The sequence below is a fragment of the Talpa europaea genome (genome assembly GCF_964194135.1).
Source record: "Talpa europaea genome assembly, chromosome: 12".
Taxonomy (NCBI): Eukaryota; Metazoa; Chordata; class Mammalia; order Eulipotyphla; family Talpidae; genus Talpa; species Talpa europaea.
In genome coordinates this window covers 13,670,738-13,694,359 of record NC_140079.1, presented here as the reverse complement: position 1 = coordinate 13,694,359, position 23,622 = coordinate 13,670,738, and the positions used below count along the sequence as shown (strand labels likewise).

General features: G+C 40.6%; 3 protein-coding genes across 5 annotated transcripts; 1 reads left to right on the top strand and 2 right to left on the bottom strand.

The window, feature by feature from the left end:
• Nucleotides 1-7,311: 7,311 nt before the first annotated feature.
• On the bottom strand, nucleotides 7,312-15,137 carry SDHD (succinate dehydrogenase complex subunit D; the record flags this gene model as incomplete). Its single annotated transcript, XM_084249550.1, is given in 4 exon segments — nucleotides 7,312-7,476; nucleotides 10,173-10,324; nucleotides 12,513-12,629; nucleotides 15,086-15,137. Coding segments are annotated over 4 exon segments (486 nt in total).
• A 240-nt stretch (nucleotides 15,138-15,377) lies between these two features.
• On the top strand, nucleotides 15,378-16,902 carry TIMM8B (translocase of inner mitochondrial membrane 8 homolog B; the record flags this gene model as incomplete). The annotated part of the gene is made up of 2 exons (XM_084249251.1): nucleotides 15,378-15,461; nucleotides 16,735-16,902. 2 exons carry the CDS (start codon nucleotides 15,378-15,380, stop codon nucleotides 16,900-16,902), a joined length of 252 nt encoding a protein of 83 aa, XP_084105377.1.
• Nucleotides 16,903-18,984: 2,082 nt separating this feature from the next.
• Nucleotides 18,985-23,622, bottom strand: NKAPD1 (NKAP domain containing 1). 3 transcript variants are annotated; one of them, XM_084248830.1, is made up of 5 exons: nucleotides 23,179-23,622; nucleotides 21,513-21,662; nucleotides 20,020-20,073; nucleotides 19,462-19,640; nucleotides 18,985-19,350 (listed from the first exon to the last, which is right to left on the bottom strand). In XM_084248830.1, the coding sequence occupies exons 1-5, from the start codon at nucleotides 23,259-23,261 to the stop codon at nucleotides 19,136-19,138; spliced, it is 681 nt and encodes a 226-aa protein (XP_084104956.1). In that variant the 5' UTR covers nucleotides 23,262-23,622; the 3' UTR covers nucleotides 18,985-19,135. The 3 variants fall into 3 exon arrangements, with proteins under 3 accessions (XP_084104956.1, XP_084104955.1, XP_084104954.1); XM_084248829.1 differs by having other exon boundaries at nucleotides 18,985-19,643; XM_084248828.1 differs by having other exon boundaries at nucleotides 18,985-19,640; nucleotides 23,179-23,276.

Below are 23,622 nucleotides of genomic sequence, written 5' to 3'. Positions count from 1 at the left end.
GGAGGCCCAGCAAAATTTTTTAGAAGCAAAGACTTATTAAAGATAATAAATTCCACTAAATTTGAAAACATTGCACAGTGCCACAAAAAAAAAATCTCTTCAATATATGAGTGATGTGAGGATTTCCTTTTTAATCCCATTTAAAAAGAGCATATTGGTTTTTTTTTTTTTTAAGATTTATTTATTTATGCATACAAGAGCTGGGATACAGGACAGAGATGTGGGGGGTGAGAGGATTTACCAAAGACAGAGTGGGAATAGAACAGGCAGACTGACTTGAAAAACACTGCTGAGGGGAGCAGCGGGCGAGACAGGAGAGGTCTGCCTCGCCATGTGGATTGCTCCCTGGCCGGCTGGGGATCGAACTCGTGCTGCAGAGGCTTCAGATTGCTTCATAGTGAGGTGCTTAACCCCTTGCGCCACCAGGGAGGCTCCATTTTAAAATTTTTATAGTAAAATTTTTTAGAAGCAAAGATTTATTAGAGATAATAAATTCCACTAAATTTGAAAACATTACACAGTGCCACACACAAAAATAAAATATCCTTCAACACATTAGTGTTGTGAGGATTTCCTTTTTAATCCCATTTAAAAAGAGCATATTGGGAACAACTTAAATTAGGAATAAAAGTTACTCAAAGAAAAAGAATAAAATGTATTAAGTCAAATAAAGGAGCCCTAAAACAGATCAAGAAATACTCATGGTGGGCCTCCCCAGTGGCACAGCGGTTGAGCGCTGGGTTGCGAAGCTGCCCGCAGCCTCTGCAGCGCTGGTTCAATCCCCGGCTGCTCCCCGGCCACCAGAGGAGGGTCCCACATGGTGCGCAGACCTCTCCTGCCGCACCCGCTGCTCCCCTCAGCAGTGTACTTTGTCAGTCTGCCTGTTCTGCTCCCCGCTGTGGCGCTGGTGAATTCTCTCACCCTCCCGTGCTTCTGACTGTACCCAGTGCTTGTATAAATAAATACATAAATCTTAAAGAAAAAAAAAAAGAAATACTCATGAATAAGACTAAATGCAGTGAAGATGTCAATGCTTTCCAAGTTAATATTTAATACAGATTTAATGCAATACCTAAAGTAGCACCACTAATGAATATAGGTTAAACTTTCTCATCCATATAGTACTTCTTTGCCAGAACACTCAATTTCCAAAGTCTTAAATGTTAATCATACTTTTTTTTAATGGTGTTTTGACATCTTTGGGGCATCTGGCTGCCTGAGCAAGGACATCCCTTCCAGAGCAGCTAATTCCTTAAGACAGTAAACAATTTGTTGGTGAATTGACCTTTCCTATACAAACCAACTAACCCTAAGTCTATACCCAACTCACCCCACAACCTCCTTTACTTAACTCTCTCACACACATTATTTTTCCTCCTCTAAATCAACCCCTGGCCAGATACCAGACAACGAAGGACAACCCTGTGTCCCGGAGTCTGCTGGAATCCTAAAACTAGCCAATCCTAACCTTTTGCCTTTGCCTTTCCAGCAGAAAACATACTAAAGGATGTGACCTATGTCTTCCCCTCGCTCCTTTCTACCTTGTGACCAGCACTGGTGCTTCCCCCTGTGGCCTTGCACAAAATGGCAAGCCTTTCATTTCCAGGGGAACTTTTTCCAAAGCATGGGTCTCTCTGTTTTCACTTAGTCATCTTTATAAATTAAGAGCCAGGCACAAATTACCTTACTTTCCTGCATTCTTTGGCCAAGATGTCTAGCTTTTTTTTTTTTCTTTGTCTAGATTTTTGCCAGAAGCAGTTGCCACTGCTCAAAATATTTATTTACAATATCATTGTGTTGTTGAGCATCTGTGGGTTATGCATTAGCTGCAGAGCGCATCAATTCTGTTTATAACACTTTTTCCACACAAGCACTCACTGCTAATAAAGACAGAGGTTGCAGATGCCACAGCTTGTTCATTCATTCAACATTTTTTCAAGTATTTAGCATGTGTCAAACAGTGAAGAGTGGGAACATAAAAGTATCTGAAACGTAAGGACTCAATCTTTTCGAGTGTCACAATCCAGGTGAGTAAGTAAATTATAATGATATGTCAATTTAACTTAGACAGTTTCGCTTCCACATCCTTCTGAAGGTTCTTACAGAGCACCGTTTCACAAACATAATGCTGATATCAAAGTCCACCTTGCAAAAATATTAATGCTTAGTGTCCCAAAGAAGGAAAAAAAACCTATTTAAGTAATAGTATATCTTTTCTGAGAATGAATAAAAGAACATGCTAAAAAATTCAGAGTCAAATCTTAAGACTTGAGAGAGTGTTGTGCTTTAAAGAGGAATTATGATTCTGTTGCTTCAACCAGTTTCTAAGCATAGCTGTTGTTTTTTTTAACTGGGAAGCAGAACAGGCAGATTTACTGAAATACACTGCTAAGGGGACCAGCGGGTGAGACAGGAAAGGTCTGCTGTGCCATAAGAGGGTTAGCTCCATGGCCAGGGATCAGAGTCAGACTAAAGTGGTGATAGGGCTCAGACTTAATCCCATGCCACCAAAGTGGCCTCCACCCCATATTAGAATTTGATGCTCACAGCTTAAAAAGAATCACGGTATACATTCTCGTAAACACATTATAACTTTTTAAATATTCTATTTTGGGGCCTCCCTGGAGGTGCAGCGGGTTGAGGGTAGCGCTGTGGAGCTGTCCACAGCCTCTGCAGTGCAGGTTCGATCCTGGCCAGCCAGCGAGAATCCCACATGGTGCAGCAGACCTCTCCTGTCGTGCCCGCTGCTCCCCTCAGCAGTATATTTCGGTCGTCTGCCTGTTCTGTTCCCCAGTCTCTGGCGAATCCTCTCACCCTCCCGTGCCTCTGGCCTGTACCTCAGCTCTTGTATAAAAATAAATCTTAAAAAAAAAAAATTCTATTTTGGAGTATTTTATAACCAACACTTGAGAAAGCTGAACTGATCATTCTATTGAGAACATGCCATCTTGCCAAACAATTAAGAGTTAATACATGCTGTCTATGGATCAGCATTCAAGATTGCTTGTGATTTCAGCATATTGTGTGAAAAAGATTTCCTAACCTCCTCAGACAATTCAATCAAAAACTGAAAAGAAACCGTCTTATTGGTAATACCCAAAGAACATTTCAGTAATGAAGAATAAATCCCATACTAAAGTTAGTACATCAAAACCTACTACCGTATAAAGAGCTCATCCCAGCTTTCCCAGCATATTACCGACAGTTGTTCAATCTAACTTCTGTTTGATTAATTAATATTCACCAGAGACAGAGTGGGGAACAGAAAAGGCAGATTGACTGAAACACACTGCTGAGGGGAGCAGCGGGAGAGACAGGAGAGGTCTGCTGCGCCATGTGGGTTGCTCCCTGGCCGGCCGGGGATCGAACTTGTGCTGCAGAGGCTGCAGATTGCTTCATAGTGCAGTGCTTAACCCCTTGCGCCATCAGGGAGTCTCTCATATATAGCCTTACCCCCAACACACAAGCTCTATTCCTGAAAGGCATGTATCATCAGCTATATTGTGCCTTTCACCATCACCAACATAATCTACCACTAGGATAAATTCAGAGATACCAATAAATGTTCAGCCTCACAACCACAGTGAAGAGCTTGAGGACTTCTAGCCACTGATACATGCTTCTCGGAGTAGTGTAAAGGTAGTGTCCTCTAACCTGGATATTCCAGACAACTGAGACAACTGAGAATTGACACTGACATTCACCAGAGAAACAGACACGTTCCCAAAGTAGACATCTACCTACCAAGAGTTAATGGATTGAGAAGGTAATGTGTAGAGTAGATCACTTTGTCCAAAGAACTTCTGATCCCTGATCACACAACTGACTTATGTGTAGCCTTATATTCTGTGTCTTAAAATGCCAGAGAAGATCTGAATCTGTGGGTCATGTCCTTTGTGCTGACCCTTGTTCAGGGTATTTTTGATTTGGGATATACTGTAATTTTTTTTTATGTTTTTGTTCATTGGAACTTTGTGGTTATTTTTGAGACTTATGTTGTAGAAACCTTCCTCCAATGAGGATTTGTGTTCACATCTACTAGGCCTCTGGGGCACTTCCAACCTAGTTAAATGCTAATTTCACAGGTTGTCTTTGTATACACACAGAGTATGAAGTCACAAACCAGCATAAGGGCTGATCCTTAGTCACATTTTGAGGAGACTGTCTTCCCTCCAACCAGAAGAAAGGCAAGGCAGACAAGTCTCTCTGCTGTCCGCTTTTAAGGTAAATCTTTTTTTTCTAACTCACTTTCTCTGAGGGTAAAATGCTAATTTTAGGGAGACTCCCAATCAAAATCAGTTTTGAGTCTAAAGCTTTGTTCCCGGCCCATGTCACCTTCTTAAAACTAGAATTCTAGGCAAGTAGAGTTTTGGGGCTAGCAGATGCTTCCCAAGGCAACTAATACCCTCAGCATTTTTTACTTCCCTAAAGGCGGGCTTATTTTTTTCTGGCTTAAGGACTTCCTTTTGCAAGCTGTCATGTTTTGAAAGGTGTTACTGTTGAACATTCTTAGATGCACTATAGCAAAATAATTTCTAATGTTTAGTCTGTCATATTGTCAAAGATAGAAGTCTACAAATTCTCTCTTCCTGGACATCTCATAAATCCAAAGCTTTAGTAGTGACCTACTCCTCCACTACTGTTATCTAATATTCCTTCAAAAATTAAAGAGACCACCTCCTACTCAATTTACCTAAGAGGGAAAAAAAAAGAATTGAACATAGACTACTACTTCTTTCAAGCTTTCACACCTTCAAGTAACTCTTCTTGATTCTAAGTTCTAAATATCTCCTGAATTTGTTGTTTCCTTCATTCTGATTACTACTGCCTTCAGAATGCATTTCTTTTTGGATCACTGAAATAACCTCCCTGTTCCAGGCTTACCTCCCTTAAATCCCTATTTCACATAGCTCCCAGCATAACCTATTTAAAGTAAACATTAACCATGTCATTTGCATTACAATCTATAATGACTTCTCATTGCCATCAAGATGGTTTTAGTTACTTATCCTGGCATATAAGGTCGTCTATAATCATTCCCTCTAAATTGTAATCATACCAATACACAATCCTCTGGTCACCCTCACACCTCATAAGCTTCACACCTCACATCCTCACACCCTCACACCTTCCTGGGTCACCTTTCAGGTTCATATCTTTCAGAATCCAGGTTAAGACTCTTCTCTTTCAGGAAACATGCAAATTCTCACCACACCCTTAGTCACATCACTGCAGGCTTAATTATTATTGCACTTATCACACTATACTGCAATCATTTATCTGTTGTCCCAATTACATTATAGATTATTTAAGGGCAGAGAAATTCTTATCTTTTTATTCACAGTACTTGGCACAGTAACAATTATATAAGGCACTTCGTACCTATGAAATAAATGTATCTGACTTCTACAATACCGTATCAAATTGACTCCTACCTTCCACTGCAACTATTAAAGTTCAGATCCTTTCTGCTACCTCTATCCTTACATTTTGCCTCTAGTTTATCAATATTTCTAATGTCTCTAAAAACCAATTGTGTTCACATCCTGCTTAACCTTAGAAACTTCCTAATACTAACAGTCCTTGCCTCATTTTACCTCCTGCTCTAGCAGCTCACATAGTGACAGTATAGCTCCATCCTAATTACCAAACCAGCTAGCTTCCACTCTTATGTCTCAATCACCATCAAATGAAGTTTGTTAATATAGACATTCCAGGTCCAAATTACAATCAGATGGTATCGGTGATAGCTATGTAACTCCTGAACAATCTAGCTACTGGCCTCCCCGTTTCAACAATATGGAAAACTACATTTCATCATTCCAATTTACAATAGTGGCATTCTGGGGCTAGGGAAGAGAGGAGGAACAACATGAAGGGTAAACATTGTCTACAGAGAATTTTAAAACAATAAAGTTGACTAAAGGTCAGCCTTTTTATCATCATGAAATAGCAATTCCAAATAGCAGTAATAAAATACTCCTTCCTGCAGGACGCACTGGGCCCACCATTCCTATTTAGGCATCACTCCCTTCTGAAATGTTTACCCCACCCCAAAACAGAATTAATCACCTTTCTAGAAGCATAATGCACAGCTGAATCTCCTACAAGGCCATCAGCACATCAAGGGAACCTCATCTTTAACCCTGAGTACAGACATCCATGAACACACTTACCTTTCTAGACAATTCCCCTTCAATAGTTTGCCTCAGCCACCCAGTAAAGTTCACGGTGAATGAAACGCTCCAAGTCCTGGTTACTCTATGTTGCTGGGAGAAACCATCTCGTCTTACTCTCACTTCTTAGACCAGACTATGTATATACATAAAAATTACCATTTGAATTTCAATGGCTTGCATTTACAGAACAACATAATCTGGGACAGAGTTCAAACTCCTACTACTTAATCTTAACACTCTCCTTACACCAAACTACTCATACTCAGTGTATTTCTGATTGTCACACGTAAGTCTTCTTGTATTACAGTATGTTAAGACTGATTTAACTATTAAGTCCCAGAAGGAAATATAAACACTGAGTCCTCTTGTAGTGCCTGGATGCAACAATCATTTCTATTTAATAAAACTAGGGACAATTAATACATAAGAGTAGAATACCTTTTTATTACATAATATTTATTTTTAAAAAACTTTATTTTTATAGAATACATTTTCACATTTGAGATTCCCAGTGGGAAAATAACAATTTATTTCTTCTAGTTCTGTGGATGGATTATTTGAGAGCAAGTAAAATAAACACATGTAAAGATTAAGTCTCACTTAAGGATTAAGTCTGCAATATTTTGATACATCTTTAGGGGATCTCTTCCCTACTTAAAATAGCAGCATTTCCTAATTTTAAAGACCCCTAGGCCATGTAACCACCAGTAATTGGTATCAACTGAACAGAAGGGGAAGTCCTCAAAAATTAAACACTGCCTAGTTTTCTAAAAAGTCTTTACGTATGAATTAATAGTCTTTCCCTTTCTCCTTCATTCCCAGGACAAATACAGGAGCTTGACCAGGTATCGATGATAAATGGTAATAAAGCTGAATTCCCTTTAAGACTTTGATAAATTAAAAGTCAAAAGCTCATATTAATGTTTATTTAATGTTTATATTGTGAGTCTTATGAGAAGATGAGAGATAACACCATTTAGATTAAATTCTAAAAATAACCAGGTGATTAGGAGAAGAAGTTTCTCTCACCAATGGACTGATCTGTTATTTCCTCCTCATTGTGAGTTGAAATGGTGTGACAGAGCAGAGGCAAAGAATACAATCAATTCTCAAGGTATTTAAGTCAAAAAGTTTAAAGCCTCCACAGCATGGCAACAGCTTTGCAGATGCCCACGTCATTATAGTTGAAATAACAAAGCCCAGCAAAAGTTAAAGCTGAGAGTGCCAAAACACCCGCCTTGGCAGCTTTCTGCGTAACAGCCCCTGGAACATAGTCAGTAACAACTTGTCCAAGGCCCCTAAAAAAAAAAAGAAACAGTACAAATGAAAAATCGCAAGTGAAGTTCCAATGCAACTCATGGTAATAATAATAGAATAAAAGCATCAAAAAATTCTAATAATAAAAACATCTCTCACTCTTCAAATTCAATTTTCCACTTATTTATATCAGAGATAATAACTAATTGCTAACTCTATCTATAAAATCTTGGGTTGTTTTTTCCAAACTAAAGTAAATGCGCCATAAAATTTTTCATCAATTCAAAAAGAATTTATTAAATAGATATCATGTGCCAGCACCTGTTATGAATGTTGGGAGAATAATATATAAGACAGCATTGCATCCCTGCCTTTACAGAACATACATTCTAGTGAAGGAAAAAGAAAAAGCAAATACACAATATACAATGAAGAATTTTAGAAAGGATAACCTAAATAAGAACACCGCAAACTAAAGTAAGGCCGACACTGGCATCTTTAAGGGACAGTATAAGGTTGGTATGGCTGGAGCACATGGAGCTTAGAAAGGAGGGACAGATCATGAAAGGCCTTGAAGGTCAAGAGGAGTATGAATTTATTTATTTATTTGTTTGTTTGTTTTAAAAGATTTATTTATTTATTTATTTATTTATTTATTTATATGAGCACTGGGTACAGTCAGAAGCACGGGGAAGGTGAGAGAATTCACCAGAGCCAAAGCAAGGAGCAGAACAGGCAGAAGGACCGAAGTACACTGCTGAGGGGAGCAGTGGGCGCGGCAGAAGAGGTCTGCGCACTACGAGGGACCCTCGCCAGTAGCCGGGGATCGAACCGGCGCTGCAGAGGCTGCAGGCAGCTTCGCAGCCCAGCACTCAACCGCTGTGCCACCGAGGAGGCCCTAGAGGAGTATGAATTTAACTGAAATACAATGGGAAACCTAACATGCTTTAAGTTGGGAGTAACGTAAGTAAGGTAACTTTCAAATATTTTATTGAGATATAATTCGTAAACCATAAAACTAACTTTTTTACAATTTAGTGGCTTTTGGTCTATCATAGAGTTGTGCAACCATCATCACTATTTAATTCCAGAATCATGCCCAAAAGAAATCCTATACCCAGAGCCCACTCCCAGCTATCATCTCTATGGCTTTGTCTATTTGGGGCATTTTATATAAATTAAATCATACAGTGTGTGGCCTTCTGTGTCAAGTATCTTTCATTTAGCATGTATTCTAGGCTCACCCACATGGTGGCGTATGTCAGCACTTCAATCCTTCAAATGGTCAAATAATTAAGTTAGAAAGTTTACCCGTGATGGTGCACGGGTGCACTGGTGAAGGAAACTATGGGGACTATACCTGAAGGGGTGGGGAGAAGCAAATATTGTTTAAAAATGAACAATGATGTAAAAAAATAAAAAAATTAATATATAAAAAAAGAAAAGTTTTACAAACTACACTGGATTCAGTAAATAAATACTGGAAGTGCATTCATTCAATTAAGTATTTACTTAGTGCTATGTGTCAGGTACCGCTCTAGGCATTCGAGACACAAGTAAATGAAAACAGTCAAAAATTGATTATCATATTTTGTTTTTGTAAGAAAGAGCAAGACTGTGGACTATCATATCTAAGAGGCACATGCGGGTGATAAAACTATGACAAAATGCAAGGAAGAGATTACTATAAAAATCAGAATAACAGTTTGGGTGGGGCGGAGCTAAGAAGTTATTACTGAGATGGAACTCATGGAAGAGGTTTCTGTAGTAAGCAGCGAAGTTCTATTTCTTGACCTGAAGGGTATTACCCTGATAATAATTCATTACCCTATAGATTTGATTCATGCGATTTTTCTGTACGTGTGCTTTCATTTTAGCAGAGGGAGAGAATACACAAAATAGCAAATAAATGATAAAGTATGCTAGGAGGCAGCAAGTGCTACTGAGAAAAATAAAACAAAAGAGGAGTAAGAAATGCTGGGAAAGACAAAGGCAATTTTGAGTAAGTGGTTAGAGAAGGTTTCACTGAGAAGGTGCCATTTAAGGACATGAGGAAACAAACCGAGTACAGAAGTCGAAAAAGAGTTCAGGCAGAAAGAAGGTATGCATAAAAAAAAAGGCCTGAAGCCTGGAGTGTCCCTGACATATATGGAAATATTATGAAGTCAGTGTGAATGAGGGAGGGAATAGCTGGAGAAAGGGAAAGAAACAAGGGCTGCATCACATTGCCTAGCAGGCAGGAGACTGTTAGAATTCTGATTTTTAGTCTGAGTAAGACAGAGGAGACAGAGGGTTTTAAGGAGAATGTCTTAACCTGAATGAACATTTTAACAGGATTACTGGGGCAGGTGTGTTGGGAGTAGCCAAAAGGACACCAATTAGGAGGCTACTACTGGAACCAAGGGTGATGGTTAAGCTTGGGGCTTGAACAAGTAGAAATGGAAATGGTGTTAATTCAGATGGGCAAGAGTACAGTACAGGAAAAAGATCTGGAGGAGATCAGGAGCTCAGTTTTACAATGTGCTACATTTTAAATACCTATTAGATATGGAAGTGAAGATGCTTAACAATCAGGTAGATACACAAATCTGGACACATATTTTATATGTTTCAAATTTTCTATAGATAGGTCTTGAATATCTCAAACAACTTTTCTGTAATGTACAATAAAGAGACAAGCTCAAGGCAAAAAAAAAAAAAAACTAATCAGAGAACGTAATACTGAACAGAGCACTATACTTGCCAATGACTATGGAGAGTGAGGGTTGCGGCCAAGGAGTAGTCGATCGCAGAGCAAGGACTCATGTAAGCAGCTGGAAGCAGGCCCAGGAGCAAAACACTGACAACTCTCTCACTAGTCCAGTGGAGAGATGCAGCCTTGGAACCAGCTACAGAAAGGAAGAACCAGAGTCATAAGTATCCAAGAGGGAAACAGAAAATCTCTCACTTTCAATTTTTCCACAAAATAATTGCAAACTGAGAGAATGACTGACTGTATTCCTGTAAGACTTAATTCCAAACATAAAGAGGTTACAGTAAAGAATGTAAATGGTAGAGATACTATCTCCCTCTTTTAAAGTATGTAAGCACAAGGTGTCTGAACACCCACATATGTTGATTAGAATATAAATCCAAACAAGTTGATTAGAATATAATTACAGACAAGCAAACTTTGCACTTCAGTGTAATGGACATTACGAATATAATTTGGTAACAGCTAAGAAATTCTTTTAAAACATTGCTCTTTTATTCTACCTTCTAATCTTTGGAAGTAATGTAATATTAAAAATCCTCCCCAAACAAAATTAAACCAGCCAACTTAGAGAGAAGTAAAGCTCTGATGTCAACTTTTAAGATCATAGCCCTCTTGTCCCAGGTCTTACAAACAGCTCAAAACAGATATGATCATGGAAACTTTTAAACAGCTGAACATAAAATGGTTTTTAAGTATTTCTTTGAGAAACTCTCTCTTTTTTTAATTAAAGACTGCTTTGGGACTCTAATACAAAGCTAGAGCTATTTCCTGGGAAAATGCACACAAATACACATATTAAAAAACAACTTTAAGGAGAGCACAATGGACTACAGTGGAGGATACAGGTGCTTTGGTGGTGGGTAAACTATGGTGACCACACCTAAATGGAGAAATCATATATTGTGAAAAAATAAAAAAAGGATGCTTAATAAACAAACAAACAACTTTAGGGGCTCTCTTTCAGTCCTATGCATCCCAAGTTAAAACTACTCTCCTAAATATAACTGAACTAAGCAGAGGAATGCAGAAACCAAAAACTTTACAGACAAGTAATTCGAGAAAGCAGAAAACTATACATGCCTAACCTGTCATAATCAGACATAATTATATATATATTTTTAAAGATTTATTTATTTATTTATTTATGCAAGCACTGGGTACAGTCAGAAGCTCAGGAGGGTGAGAGAATTCACCAGAGCCAGAGCGAGGAGCAGAGCAGGCAGAAGGACCAAAGTACACTGCTGAGGGGAGCAGCGGGAGACAGGAGAGGTCTGCGCGCCATGCGGGACCCTCCTCCGGTGGCTGGGGAGCAGCTGGGGATCGAACTGGCACTGCAGAGGCTGCGGGCAGCTTCGCAACCCAGCGCTCAACCGCTGCGCCACCGGGGAGGCCCCACAATTATATTTAAAAGGTGACTTGAAAATCAAGAGAAGTTTTTATCTCTGTAAAATTTTATTACATAATATTTATTTCAAAAAAACTTTATTTTGGGCCTCCCCGGTGGCGCAGCAGGTAGAGCGCAGCACTGTGAGGCTGTCTGCAGCCTCGACAGCGCGGGTTCAATTCCCAGCCAGCCAGGGAGATACCCACATGGCACGGCAGACCTCTCCTGCCTCGCCAGCTGCTCCCCTCAGCAGTGCCTTTGGTCTGTCTGCCTGTTCTGCTCCCGGCTTTGTCTCTGGTGAATCTTCTCACCCTCCCATGCCTCTGACCTGTACCCCAGTTCTTGCATAAAAATAAATAAATCTTTTAAAAATAAATAAACTTTGTTTTCATAGAATTCATTTGCTAGACTTTAAAAATGAAAATATAGTTAACTCGTTATTCACCTATGAGACATAAGATTAATTTTAATATTTAAACAATATTCAAGAACTGCCATATGGCTTTAAGATCAAACAAAATAAAAAAAGCAATTCAATTAACAGCTATAAAAATCCATGACTTTTTAAACTGTCCACTATTCTAAATTATTCATATCTGGCTCATCTCTGTTAAAGAAGAATGACTGAACTATATTAAAAACTCTTCCTACAGAGGTATTTTCTTTAAAAAAAAAAATACATTAAGTTAAGAGATTTAGACCAGAAGGTTCCCTATGAGTGTAAATGGCATCATTCAACTCCACTGGCACTGTCTGCCCAAATGTATAAACTAGTGACATGAGGTGGAGACATGAGTGCCCCCAACCCTCTCACCCCCACCCCAACAATCCCCACAACAGGTCCTGCCAAAGGCAGGAAGATGTCCAGAGCCTGGAATCACTGGCCCAGGGGAAGATGTCCAGAGCCTGGAAAGCAGCAGCAATGGAAAAAACATACCATGGCGGCTGGGAGAGAGGTGAATGTACTGTGTCCCACACCATCCTGGGGTAGGTGGGTCCTGTAGAAATGCTGAGACATGAGCAGGTCTGATCATTGGGGTTCGAAGCAACAGCGCTGAAAAAAAAGAGACATTAGGGAGGTAATAAGCAACTTTCCCTTAACAAGACTGGCAGACTTTCTAAATGACTAAAGGCAAGCCGCTCAGTCCACATAGGAGATGACATCTCATTGTAAAATAAGGACCACATCATTTCACTGGGCATTTGTGAGGCCAACTAAGCAACCACTGAAAGAGTTTTCCAATCTCATATATGAACCACTCACGTTTGGGCCCCATTTTTACTAATTTTTATTTTTATTATTTTTTTAAAGATTTATTTATTTACGTATACAAGAGCTGGGGTTCAGGCCAGAGATGTGGGGGATGAGAGGACTCACCAGAGACAGAATGGGGAACAGAACAGGCTAACTGACTGAACACACTGCTGAAGGGAGCAGCAAGCAAGACAGGAGAGGTCTGCTGCGCCATGTGGGTTTCTCCCTGGCTGGCCGGGGATCAAATGCGTGCTGCAGAGGCTGCCATTGCTTCATAGTGCAGTGCTTAACCCCTTGCGCCACCAGGGAGGCCCTCCATTTTTTTACTAATTTTTAAATATATGTTATAGCTCCTTTCTGCTTCTATCTATTCATCTACCCAATCAACAAACATTTATTACTGGCAAGATATGCTCTGCACTGGTGCAAGAGAGAAAAAAGACAAAGTATTTGTCCTCCAGGTATCTGATATTGTTTGAGAAGCTCATCTACTACTTTCTTCCTCATGAATACTGACCCTTTTTGGATCCTATCTCTTGGTTTAAAAAAAACAACAGACCTACATTCATGCAATTGCACCAGTTATTAGCTGTGTAAAGCACTAAGTTGAACTGGCTCTCTATGCCTCAATGTTCTCACTTACAAAACAGAAATAACAGTACTTACTTCACCATAGTCTACTGAAAAATAACATATGCAAGCTGCTTAGCATATTCCCAGGAAGTTATAACTATGAAATAAAAGTTATTTAATCTCTTCTTCCTTCCCACTGGCCATTTTTTCCTTGACTGATATAACAGATTAAACCTTTCCCTTGACCCTATGTCCTCTAAATAAAGCCCATGCACTCCTCTTTCCGACCACACATTTTTAAAGTGTTTTCTAAACCGTTTCTACTTCCTCACTTCTCAGTCCTTCCTCAACTCCAAAACTGGTTTCTATCTCCACTGAAGCTGCTTAGGTAAGTAGTCAAAGGTCTCCATTGTGGCCACATCCCAGAGGTATTTAACAGTCATCATCTATTGAGCCTTTCTGCATGACCAGGCACTGGTGCCCTTTCCTTCCTTGTTTTCTGTGACAGAATTTTCTTCCAGTTCTTCCTTTCATCTTGACCATCCTACAACAGTCTCCTCCTGTTCTCTTGAATATTTCCCCAGGATTCCATCATCTGCCCATTGCTCTCCTCACCCCAGGTCCTTCCCTCTATTCAGCTTCTACTGCTTATAAGCTGAAGACACCCAATTCTGTATAACCAGCCCTGATCTCTCTCCAGAGTTTCAGAAGTTTAAGTGCCTGCCAGGCCTTTCCTCTGAGATATCCCACATGGTCCTCAAACTCAGTGTCCAAAACTGAAATCACCCTTCAACTCACTTTCCTATCCAAACTTGTTTACATGTTCCCCACTTTACTTAGTGACATCCCAACCACTCTTTAAGATGCCAACCACTCTTTAACCTATTTCAGAAATCTGGATTTTGCACCAAGTGCTAAATCCAACTACCACACAGTATCTACACCTTCATCAACGTGTTTACTCATTCCAATAAACTCTAACTGTAACGTCCTTCCTTCCTCCCTTGGCCTGCTTTATCCTCCACAATCAAATCAGGCACATCTTTTCCGAAAGCAAGACAGGGTAATTCTTTCCAAAACAGAGCTAAATATATTCTTTCTCTGCATTGGCGTAACACATGCACAGCACAAGAGGTTTTGCTTTCTGCTAAGTAACGTTTACACGGGTTTCCCCTGGAAAGATGAAAACTCTCTTGAAGACAGGAACTATCTTCTATTCACGTGAGTCGCTCAACCTTACTACAGTGCCTGATATAAAACACATGCCCAGCTGACTGATTATCAGATTGCTGCCCCCACCCCGCACTCAAACACACCAATTCCAGGGGAAATTGGGGCCGGGAATTGGGCCTCAGATCTTAACACTCTTCTCCGATTCCGGGTGGGAACGTTTTAGGGACAGTGACGTGGGAGAAAAAGAAGAGTCCTATGGACAGCTTAGCAGGACGCTCATTTCCAGAAGGAGGGTCCCTTCAGGTGACCCCACCTCCGGTCAGCCCGAAGCAGGGGAAAGCGGCCGGCGACGACGGGCATTGTTGTGGCTTCAGCAGGAGGCAGGGGCCCAAGGGGATGGGAGGATTCCCCGCTCCTCGGGCGGCCTCGCCGCCCGGCAGCCCAGCTCTCGCCACAGCCCTTCCCGTCTGGAGCTTGTGCTAAGCGCCCGGGTCAGCCCGGCCCCTCACCTCGGCCTCCTTGGGCACCGCAGAGGGCACTCAAACGCCAAAGAACAGCCATCGCGCTTCTACGTGCTCAAGGTCACCCGGCAACCCGGAAGCAGTCCTGTGACAACGGCCACCCCTCCGTGACGACAGAAAACAAGGAACCGAGAACGCCGGGAGAGCCGGAAGTCGGGCGGCGCGCGCCCCGCGGGCATGCGCACACACTCGGCGCGCCCCGCGGGCATGCGCACACGCTCGGCGCGCCCCGCGGGCATGCGCACACGCTCGGCGCCCGGTCCTGAGCCCGAAGCAGGTGATGGCGGAGCTCGGGGAGGCGGGCGAGGCGGAGCTGCAGCGCCTGGTGGCGGCCGAACAGCAGAAGGCGCAGTTCACCGCACAGGTGCGGGGACGGGGACGGCGACCCGGGTGAAAAGGGAGGAGGGACGTGCGGAGCCCGGCGCGGGCGGCGCGGTGAGGCCGCCTTGTGCTCGGCGCGGCTCCACCCGCCGCCCGCGCCGCCGGCGCCCCGCCCAGCAAGCCCCGCTGGGGAAGTGAAGCGAGCGGAGAAATTGCAGGGGCTCGGGGATGTGACGGCAAGCCCTTTGAGCTGGGACCCGGAGATCTGGGTCCTGACGCCGCCTCTGCCCCTTCCAGGCCACGTGCCCCCGGGCACGACACCGGCCGCGCTGGGTCTCGGCTTCGCAGTCGCTCCCGGCCGCGCCGGGCTGTGCGTGGAATGCGAGGATTGTGCTTGAGAATGGTAGAGCAGAATACCGTCAGAGAAAGGTGGGCGCTGAAGTAGTCGCGCTAGACGATCGGTTTAGGACGAGTTTTATGAGGCTTCAGGCGTGGCGCATGACTTTGGGCTACTTAAAACGCGACTCTTACACGGAGATGATTGTCATCTTTTAGAACCGCAGAAAAGACTGACGGAATTGACTAGTACCCAGCCTCCCAAATAGCCATTTCTTTGGGGGTGGGCATTGGGAGGGCTTGCAGAGAATGAGTCTCAAGAACAGTGGTTGGAAATCTTTGGATTCTGATCATTATGAAGGTGCTCACATCTTGTCTGCATCCGTATGTACGTTTTTCTTCATCAGTTTGCAAATGTGTCCATGACCCCAAAAAGGTTAAGAACTGTACTCTCTGGGAGCTAGATCTGAAATGAGATGAGTACACTATTGTTACTGTTCCTTCCCAGTGTTAGATGGGGGGGGGGGGATATCAACAACTCTGACAGTGGTTAAGGAATTGACACAAATAGTGGTGTTCAAGGAGGCAAGAATTTGAACTGTCTAGATGAATGGATATACTTTTAGGAAGAGAATTACTGAGTCCAACTGAGAATGCTGTGTAAGGACCTCACAGGAACAGTAATGGGTTGAAGTTAAATAAGGGAGTGGGCTGAAATTGATGCATTATGCAAAGACAGGAATAATTTGAGGGAAGGTATTTAATTACTTCAAGAGGAGGGAAAGTAGAGAAAGGGATTGTAGGGATAAGGATATAGCCCATATCAGTGACCAATTAGGAAATGAGGAAAATCCATTTTTGATTTAAAGAATGTTTTAATCAGGTGATAGAAAACTAGAGAAATGGGAAAGGAAGTAAGAAAATTGGCAGGTAGGCCTATCTGTAGCTCCCAGTGATCGTTATTTTTTCTTTCCCCTTAGGTGCATCACTTTATGGAGCTATGTTGGGACAAATGTGTGGAGAAGCCAGGGAATCGTCTAGACTCTCGCACTGAAAATTGCCTCTCTAGTTGTGTGGACCGCTTCATTGACACTACTCTTGCTATCACCAGTCGGTTTGCCCAGATTGTACAGAAAGGAGGGCAATAGAACATCCTCTGGGAAAATGGCAGAAGCAGCAAAAAACTTGTCACTAAGTAGACTGAATGAAGCTCACTGGAGGAATGTTAACTGTCAGGTCAACTTCAGGTTCTTAGGAAGCCTGTTGGTGCTAAAAAGTAATAGATCAAATGTTCAAAAGATGAAATTTATTTATTCAGAAATTTCAGGTTGTAACACAATTATTCAATAAATGTGAATTCTCCAGCTTTTTTCTTTTACATCCACTTTAGGACTTAATATAGAAATCTCTGATTGGCAAGAATACTAGAAATAAATATTTCAAGACCAGTAGTGCAAATGGAAAATCTGAGGTTTTTGAGGAGCCACTCTAAGCCATCTTTAAGGGAGCTGAAAGAACCACCAAAGCCTTGGCTTAAGGCATAGAGAATTTGGGATTGAGAAAGATGAAAACAGAAAATAGCTTTATTGCTTATATAGGACCAAGAAATTTAGGTAAACATGGCAAAAAAACAAAACAGGCATAATGTGTATTTGTTAAGAGATGGGCCTGCTAATGTGGGAGGAAAGGAAGGTCAAGACCCAACAGAACCAACTTCCTGGACATAACTTGTCTCATCTTCCTGAGGCTGTGCTTAGGAATTAGTACTCTTACAGCACAGAAACAATGCTAAAAAATACATGTTGAAAACTCCAACACAGATTTCACTTGCTCCAAGAACAAAACAATTGCTTTAAGCTAAGAGGTAGTGATTATAGACCGCTCTTCCCCCTTGGGCCCCTACTAATCCAAAAGGTAAAAATATACACCACGGAACACTGAGTACCAATGTACCAAATATCTTAAGTATTAATATTTCAAATAAATAACCCAAAAGGTAGCACCTGCTGATAATCAAGAGATAGGGAACCTCTGGCCAACCATGTTTTAAGACTAAACATTTTTATTAGAAAGCTGTCTGTAAAGAATAAAGTTAGTCATCAGAACTATAAAATATTACCACCTCATGGAATGTTGTCATAGTTATATCTATTGCTGGTGTCTTACACTGTCATGCTACCATGAAGTATGTGTTACTCATGGGGAAATTAAGGCAGGAAAGGTTAACTTACCTGCTCCAGACGTCACAACCAATTAGTTGCAGAAGCAAAAGTCTGAGTTTTCAAGCTTTTTACTCAGCTCACAAGGTGACAACCAAGAAAACACTGTCACTTGATCTGCCAGAGTGAAAAAGTGAACTTATATTCTGCCAGACTTCTTTCAGTGATATCTTAGAATCTTAAGAATCAACATAGCAGGGCTCACAGTATATAGTATAAAGGAACTAATGTGGTCTCTGCTTGGTGCTTTAATCCAAAGTCAGATTGGAAGTAAGTGGATATATCCCTGAGAAGTCTTTCATTTTAGAATTGATTCAACTTAAGTTTCAGGGAAAAAGTTCATTAATAGGTTTAGGGAAAAAACAAGGAAGACATTTAAATGGCAGCTGCTGCTCTGAATCCAGTTCAGAGCACCATCAGACAGCACGACTAGTTCCTAATTCTTCCCCATTTAGTTGAGAACTTAGCTGAGACAACTGAAGAAATAATTTTGAACACAAGTCCATTTAGGTAATCTCCAACAATCTAAAGAACATTTTACTATCCAATTACCATGTTTTAGGAGTGTAACCAACTGTGGAAGGGAACTTTAACAGAAAACCCTGGTCATATAGCAGCTATCTATGGGTGCTATCAAGAAGGGAAAATTTGTTCTTATGCTCATCTCCTCATTAAGTTAGCTGGATCCCATCCCTGTAAGGCCAAAATACAAAAGGATCAAAGCACAAGGCTGAAGACATAGCCAAGTTGTGGCATGAGTAACACGATGTTCCCTTACACCATTCTACATAGCACTGGTTCCAATCCACCTCTTGATCCCAGCCTTTGCTTCCCCCAAATTCAATGTTCCAATTGGTGTACCCAGGTGATGAGAGATTCCACTTTCTGGGTCTTAATCTGTTGTATATGCTCTCTACACTAAATGTGATTAATTGCAAAAAAATAATCTCTTCAAGAAACCTTCATAACAAAATACTAGCTTCCCTATTAACAATAGGTCAAGTTTAACAGGCCGAAAAAGACAAGTCTGTCGAAAGTACATGGATGGCACAAGACAGCTCTGACCTGAGGACCCCTGTGCTGAGCACAAGTCACTGGCAAAACCCCAAGGTGTAAGAGCTGGAAATACCCACAGTCCTGAGGAAACCGAAGAATTTCTCCTTTAGTCATCCTCTGAACTCTCCGCAGACCTTTCATCTGTAGCCACTTTCCAATTTGTGCGTTTGTTTGTCCTCTCCTGTATTTCATTGTTGACTACAGGGATATGAACTTTTTTCTCTTTCTTTTTCCTTTTGGTTTTCTTAGTGTCTCTTTCCTCACTCTCCTCAGAACTGCTGGATGAGGAATCATCTGACTGGGAAGTGTCACTTTCTGCCTCTAAGAATAAAGCAGATTTTTTGAGAGACTTTTTCCTGGATTTTTTCTTACGCTTATGTGATTGTTTCCTTTTCTTGGTACTAGAAGCTCCAGTTTCTTCAGAGAACTCACTTGAGGAATCCACTGTTAGATCTGTGGCTTCCTTTTTGTTTTTCTTCTGTTTCTTGTGTGATCTTTTTTTTTGCTTTTTTTTGTGGGATTTCTTTGACTTCTTGTGTTTGTGAGATTCATGCGTAGATGATTTTACCTTGGGAGATGTTTTTTTCCCATTGGTAATATCTTGCTGATCACTACTAATAAAAAAGAGAATCTTCTTTATTATAGAAAGTTAAAAATGAATTTGTATTTTAATGTTTTGCATCCTAGAAAGGAAGTTGGCATTAACATATAAAATTTAAAGCTGAACTCTGATACAGGGTTATAACTTCATTACTGAGTATTTTAAATGAAATAAAAGTTCTAATCTACAATACTAAGTTACTATATGTAATAATAACTATGCCAAACGAATCAAAGGCAAAATACCAATTGTCTCCCAACTAAATAATGTATCACTTCCCTCACTAGATTTTTAATGGTAAATATAATGTCCTTTGCCCAAGTCAGGAACTCAATTTATCGTTCAGACTTTGTACTAAACTTAATTTTTTTTTAGTCAATTTGCCTTACCTGTCTGTTTCAAATTCTTCAGGGTATAATTCTTTATAACCACTGTGACCCCATCTGTAAGAAGACATATCTTATTACATGTATTGGTAAAGCAATTCATACATCTTTAAAAATTGAAGCAAATTAGAATTAGGAAAGCATGCATAGACACATATAAGAATAGAGAAAACAGAGCCAACCCCACATTATAGCTTAGTAAGTTAGCCAGTTACATCTGTACTGCACACTATCATTTCAGATACAAAGGTTCACTTAGAAATAGCTACTTAATGAAGCTTCTCTTCCTTAAGAAATACAAAGACAGGGCCTCCCTGGTGACACAGGGATTAAAGTCTCAGCACTGTCAAGCTATCACCAGCCATTGCGGCCTGATCCCCAGCCAGGCACAACAGACTTCTCCTGTCTCACCCACTACTCCCTTCAACAGTGTATTTCAGTAGCTCTGTCTGTTCTGCTCCCCACTCTGTCTCTGGTGAATCCTCTCACACCTGGCACCTCTGGCCTATTCCCTGGTTCTTGTATGCATAAATAAAATAAATCTTTTTAAAAAAAGAATACAGGCCTCCCTGGTGGTGCAAAGGGTTAAGCAACACACTATGAAGCAATCTGCAGCCTCTGCAGCACATGGCACAGCAGACCTCTCCTGACTCACAGGCCTGTACCCCAGCTCTTGTATACATACATAAATAAATAAATCTTTTTTCTTAAAGATTTATTTATTTATTTATACAAGAAGGGGGTACAGGCCAGATTTGCAGGAGGGTGAAAGGATTCACTGGAGACAGAGCGGGGAGCAGAACAGGCAGACTGACGAAATACACTGCTGAGGGGAACAGCGGGCGAGACAGGAGAGGTCTGCTCGCCATGTGGGACCCTCGCCGGCTGGCTGGGATTGAACTGGCGCTGCAGAGGCTGCGGACAGCTTCACAGCACGGTGCTCAACTGCCTGCACCACCAGGGGAGGCCCAATAAATAAATCTAAAAAAAAAAAAAGAAATATAAAGACTCACAAGCTGCTCTTTAGCTGTGAAGCACTTCTTCAAAAACACTTCACAATACTGTATACACTGGGACAATTTTTAAAAATAGTAACTTTATTAAGATACCCTTCATGGACCCTTTTCAAGTATAAATTCAGTGATTTTTAGTATATTGTTATGCTGCCATCACCACAATCTTATTTCAGAATATTTTCATCACTCCAAAAAGACTACATACATTAGCAGACATCTCCATACCTTCTTCTCCTGCAGCCACTAATCTACTTTCTATCTTTCTAGATTTGCCTATTCTGGATATAACATACAAACACAAGCATAGTAAGTGGCTTTTTGTGTCTAGTTTTTTTTCACCAAGCATGTTTTCAAGATTGATCCATGTTGTAGCATGTGTCAGTACTTTACTCCTTTTACTGCCAAATAATATTACATTGTATGAATATACCACATCTTGTTTATCCATTTATCAGGTGATATCTGAATTTAGTCACTAACCTGTCTGGCATGTTAGCTTCATAATCATACAACTTCTTGTTCCAGGATTTTGCCTTAAGAAAATCATCTTCCAGTGTCCCAGAAATTTCATTCTTTGGTCTCCAATAGTCTCTCTGACTTTCTTCATCAAAACCATCACTACGCATCCGACTAGAAGAGAACACAGAAGAATTTAAGATTTAGAAGCAATATGTGAGATCACATTATGGAACATCATACACAAAACGCATTGAACAAGCTAAGGGGAGAAAAGAAAACAACTTGACATTATTGTTTTAAAAAATTATATAAAACACGCAATTTCTTCCTCTCTATAAGTGTGTACAGATGTCCGATAAAACTCTCACCAAAACAACCATCCTGTTGTAAAGGAAATGACTTCTGAACTTCTAGCATGTTGTAGCTCCCTCAATGATTCTCAACTAGGAGGATATGGAGAGCATAATGACATCTAGGAACACTTCAAACTACCCTGGAGATTCTGAAACATGCTCTCCGAAAACCCAGCGACTTGCAGTAGTGAAGTCATAGTAACATGGGAGCAAAGGCTAACCAGATGAGTATGCTGAAGAAAGACAACTGAAAATCACTGATCCAGACTGCGCTTACAATTTCCACTAACAGGTGACCTAGCCAGCTAATTTGTTATCAAAAATGTTTAAGGGCCTCCTACATGCCAGGCATTGTTCTAGCTGTTGGTAATAGCATCTGAGACAGTCAGAATCCTTGCCCATATGATGATTATGTTTTAAAGATTTGTTCACCATGATGATAACAGTTCACTCTAAAAGAGTAGTACTTTGTTTCTGGAAATGTGACTTGGAATTGAACCACTAACACAAAACAAACCATCATCTGTATTAAATGTACTTCTAAATTCTCAAAGGACCATCTTCAAAGAAAAAAACCAAACTGACAGAATATTTATTTTTATGTTTGATACTGCCTTCTTTACCAAGACCATCCTCAATACTTTCCAATCTGAAGCCATGTACACATAGACAATCACACTCCAGAAGTCCACTTACTACACAGGCAAGCTCATACCTTAAAACACCTCACTACTAACTACTGATTTCCCTGTCTGACTTTAGAAATCAGCATTATTAATTTATAGCCATTTCTCGTACATACAACTCTACACTGACAGCACAAGAGATGAGCCCCAAGAGATGTTGCCAGCTGCTCAGACATTACTATACTTCCACAGGTAAGACACCTGCATAATTCTTCGTATTCACGCTCAAAAATATTAAGATAATGTGAAAAGCTAGGTGACTTGGCAAAGACGGTGAGCAGGGGGAAATGAAAAGGCTGAAACAGTATGAAAGACTAACAGGAAAACAGCAGCGCGAACAGTCAGTTATGTGACAAGATACCACTAGAAAATCCCAAGGTCAAAGCCATCAACTAAGTCAGAATCCACAGAATCCTTTAACATTACAATTGTGCAAGGAAGAATTTTTAAATTCCCCGCTTCAAGTAAGTACGAACAGTCGGGCAATATGCATCATAGCCTATTATGCTTTATGCCTGGATTTATACAAGACAGAAGACTGAAGTACTCTTAGAACTCAATTCATCTACTTTCAACAGACCAAGTTGCTTTAAAGCAAAAGCCAAAGATTCTGAATAAAATGGCAAGTATTTTGATTCTCAACTTCACCTTGAACTGCTGGGTAACATTTTCCTTTTGGTTCCCCGGTAAGCATCTTCCATCTGCTTCTCTAATTCTCTTATTTTCCACATATCTGATTCCTCCTGAATCTAGATTTAAAAAAAAAAAAAAAAAAAAGGAAATAAAAATAACACTTTATGACTCAGAAAAATAACTGGAAATACATTTTGCAGTAATTATTCAACAGCAGACTAGGTTATGGTCAGAAACCTGGGAAACAAATTCTTAACAACAAATTCTCAAACAAATTCTTAAACAACCCAAACCAATAACCACAAACATTTAGAATTCTGCAGCAAGAGGAAAACCTTTTAAACCTTATCACCTTATGAATTTTCCAATAAGCAAATGATAACCCCTTTATGTTTCTAAAATACTTTATGACTAATTTTACCATCTCAAATTGAACCTTTAACAATCTTATGAGGTAAA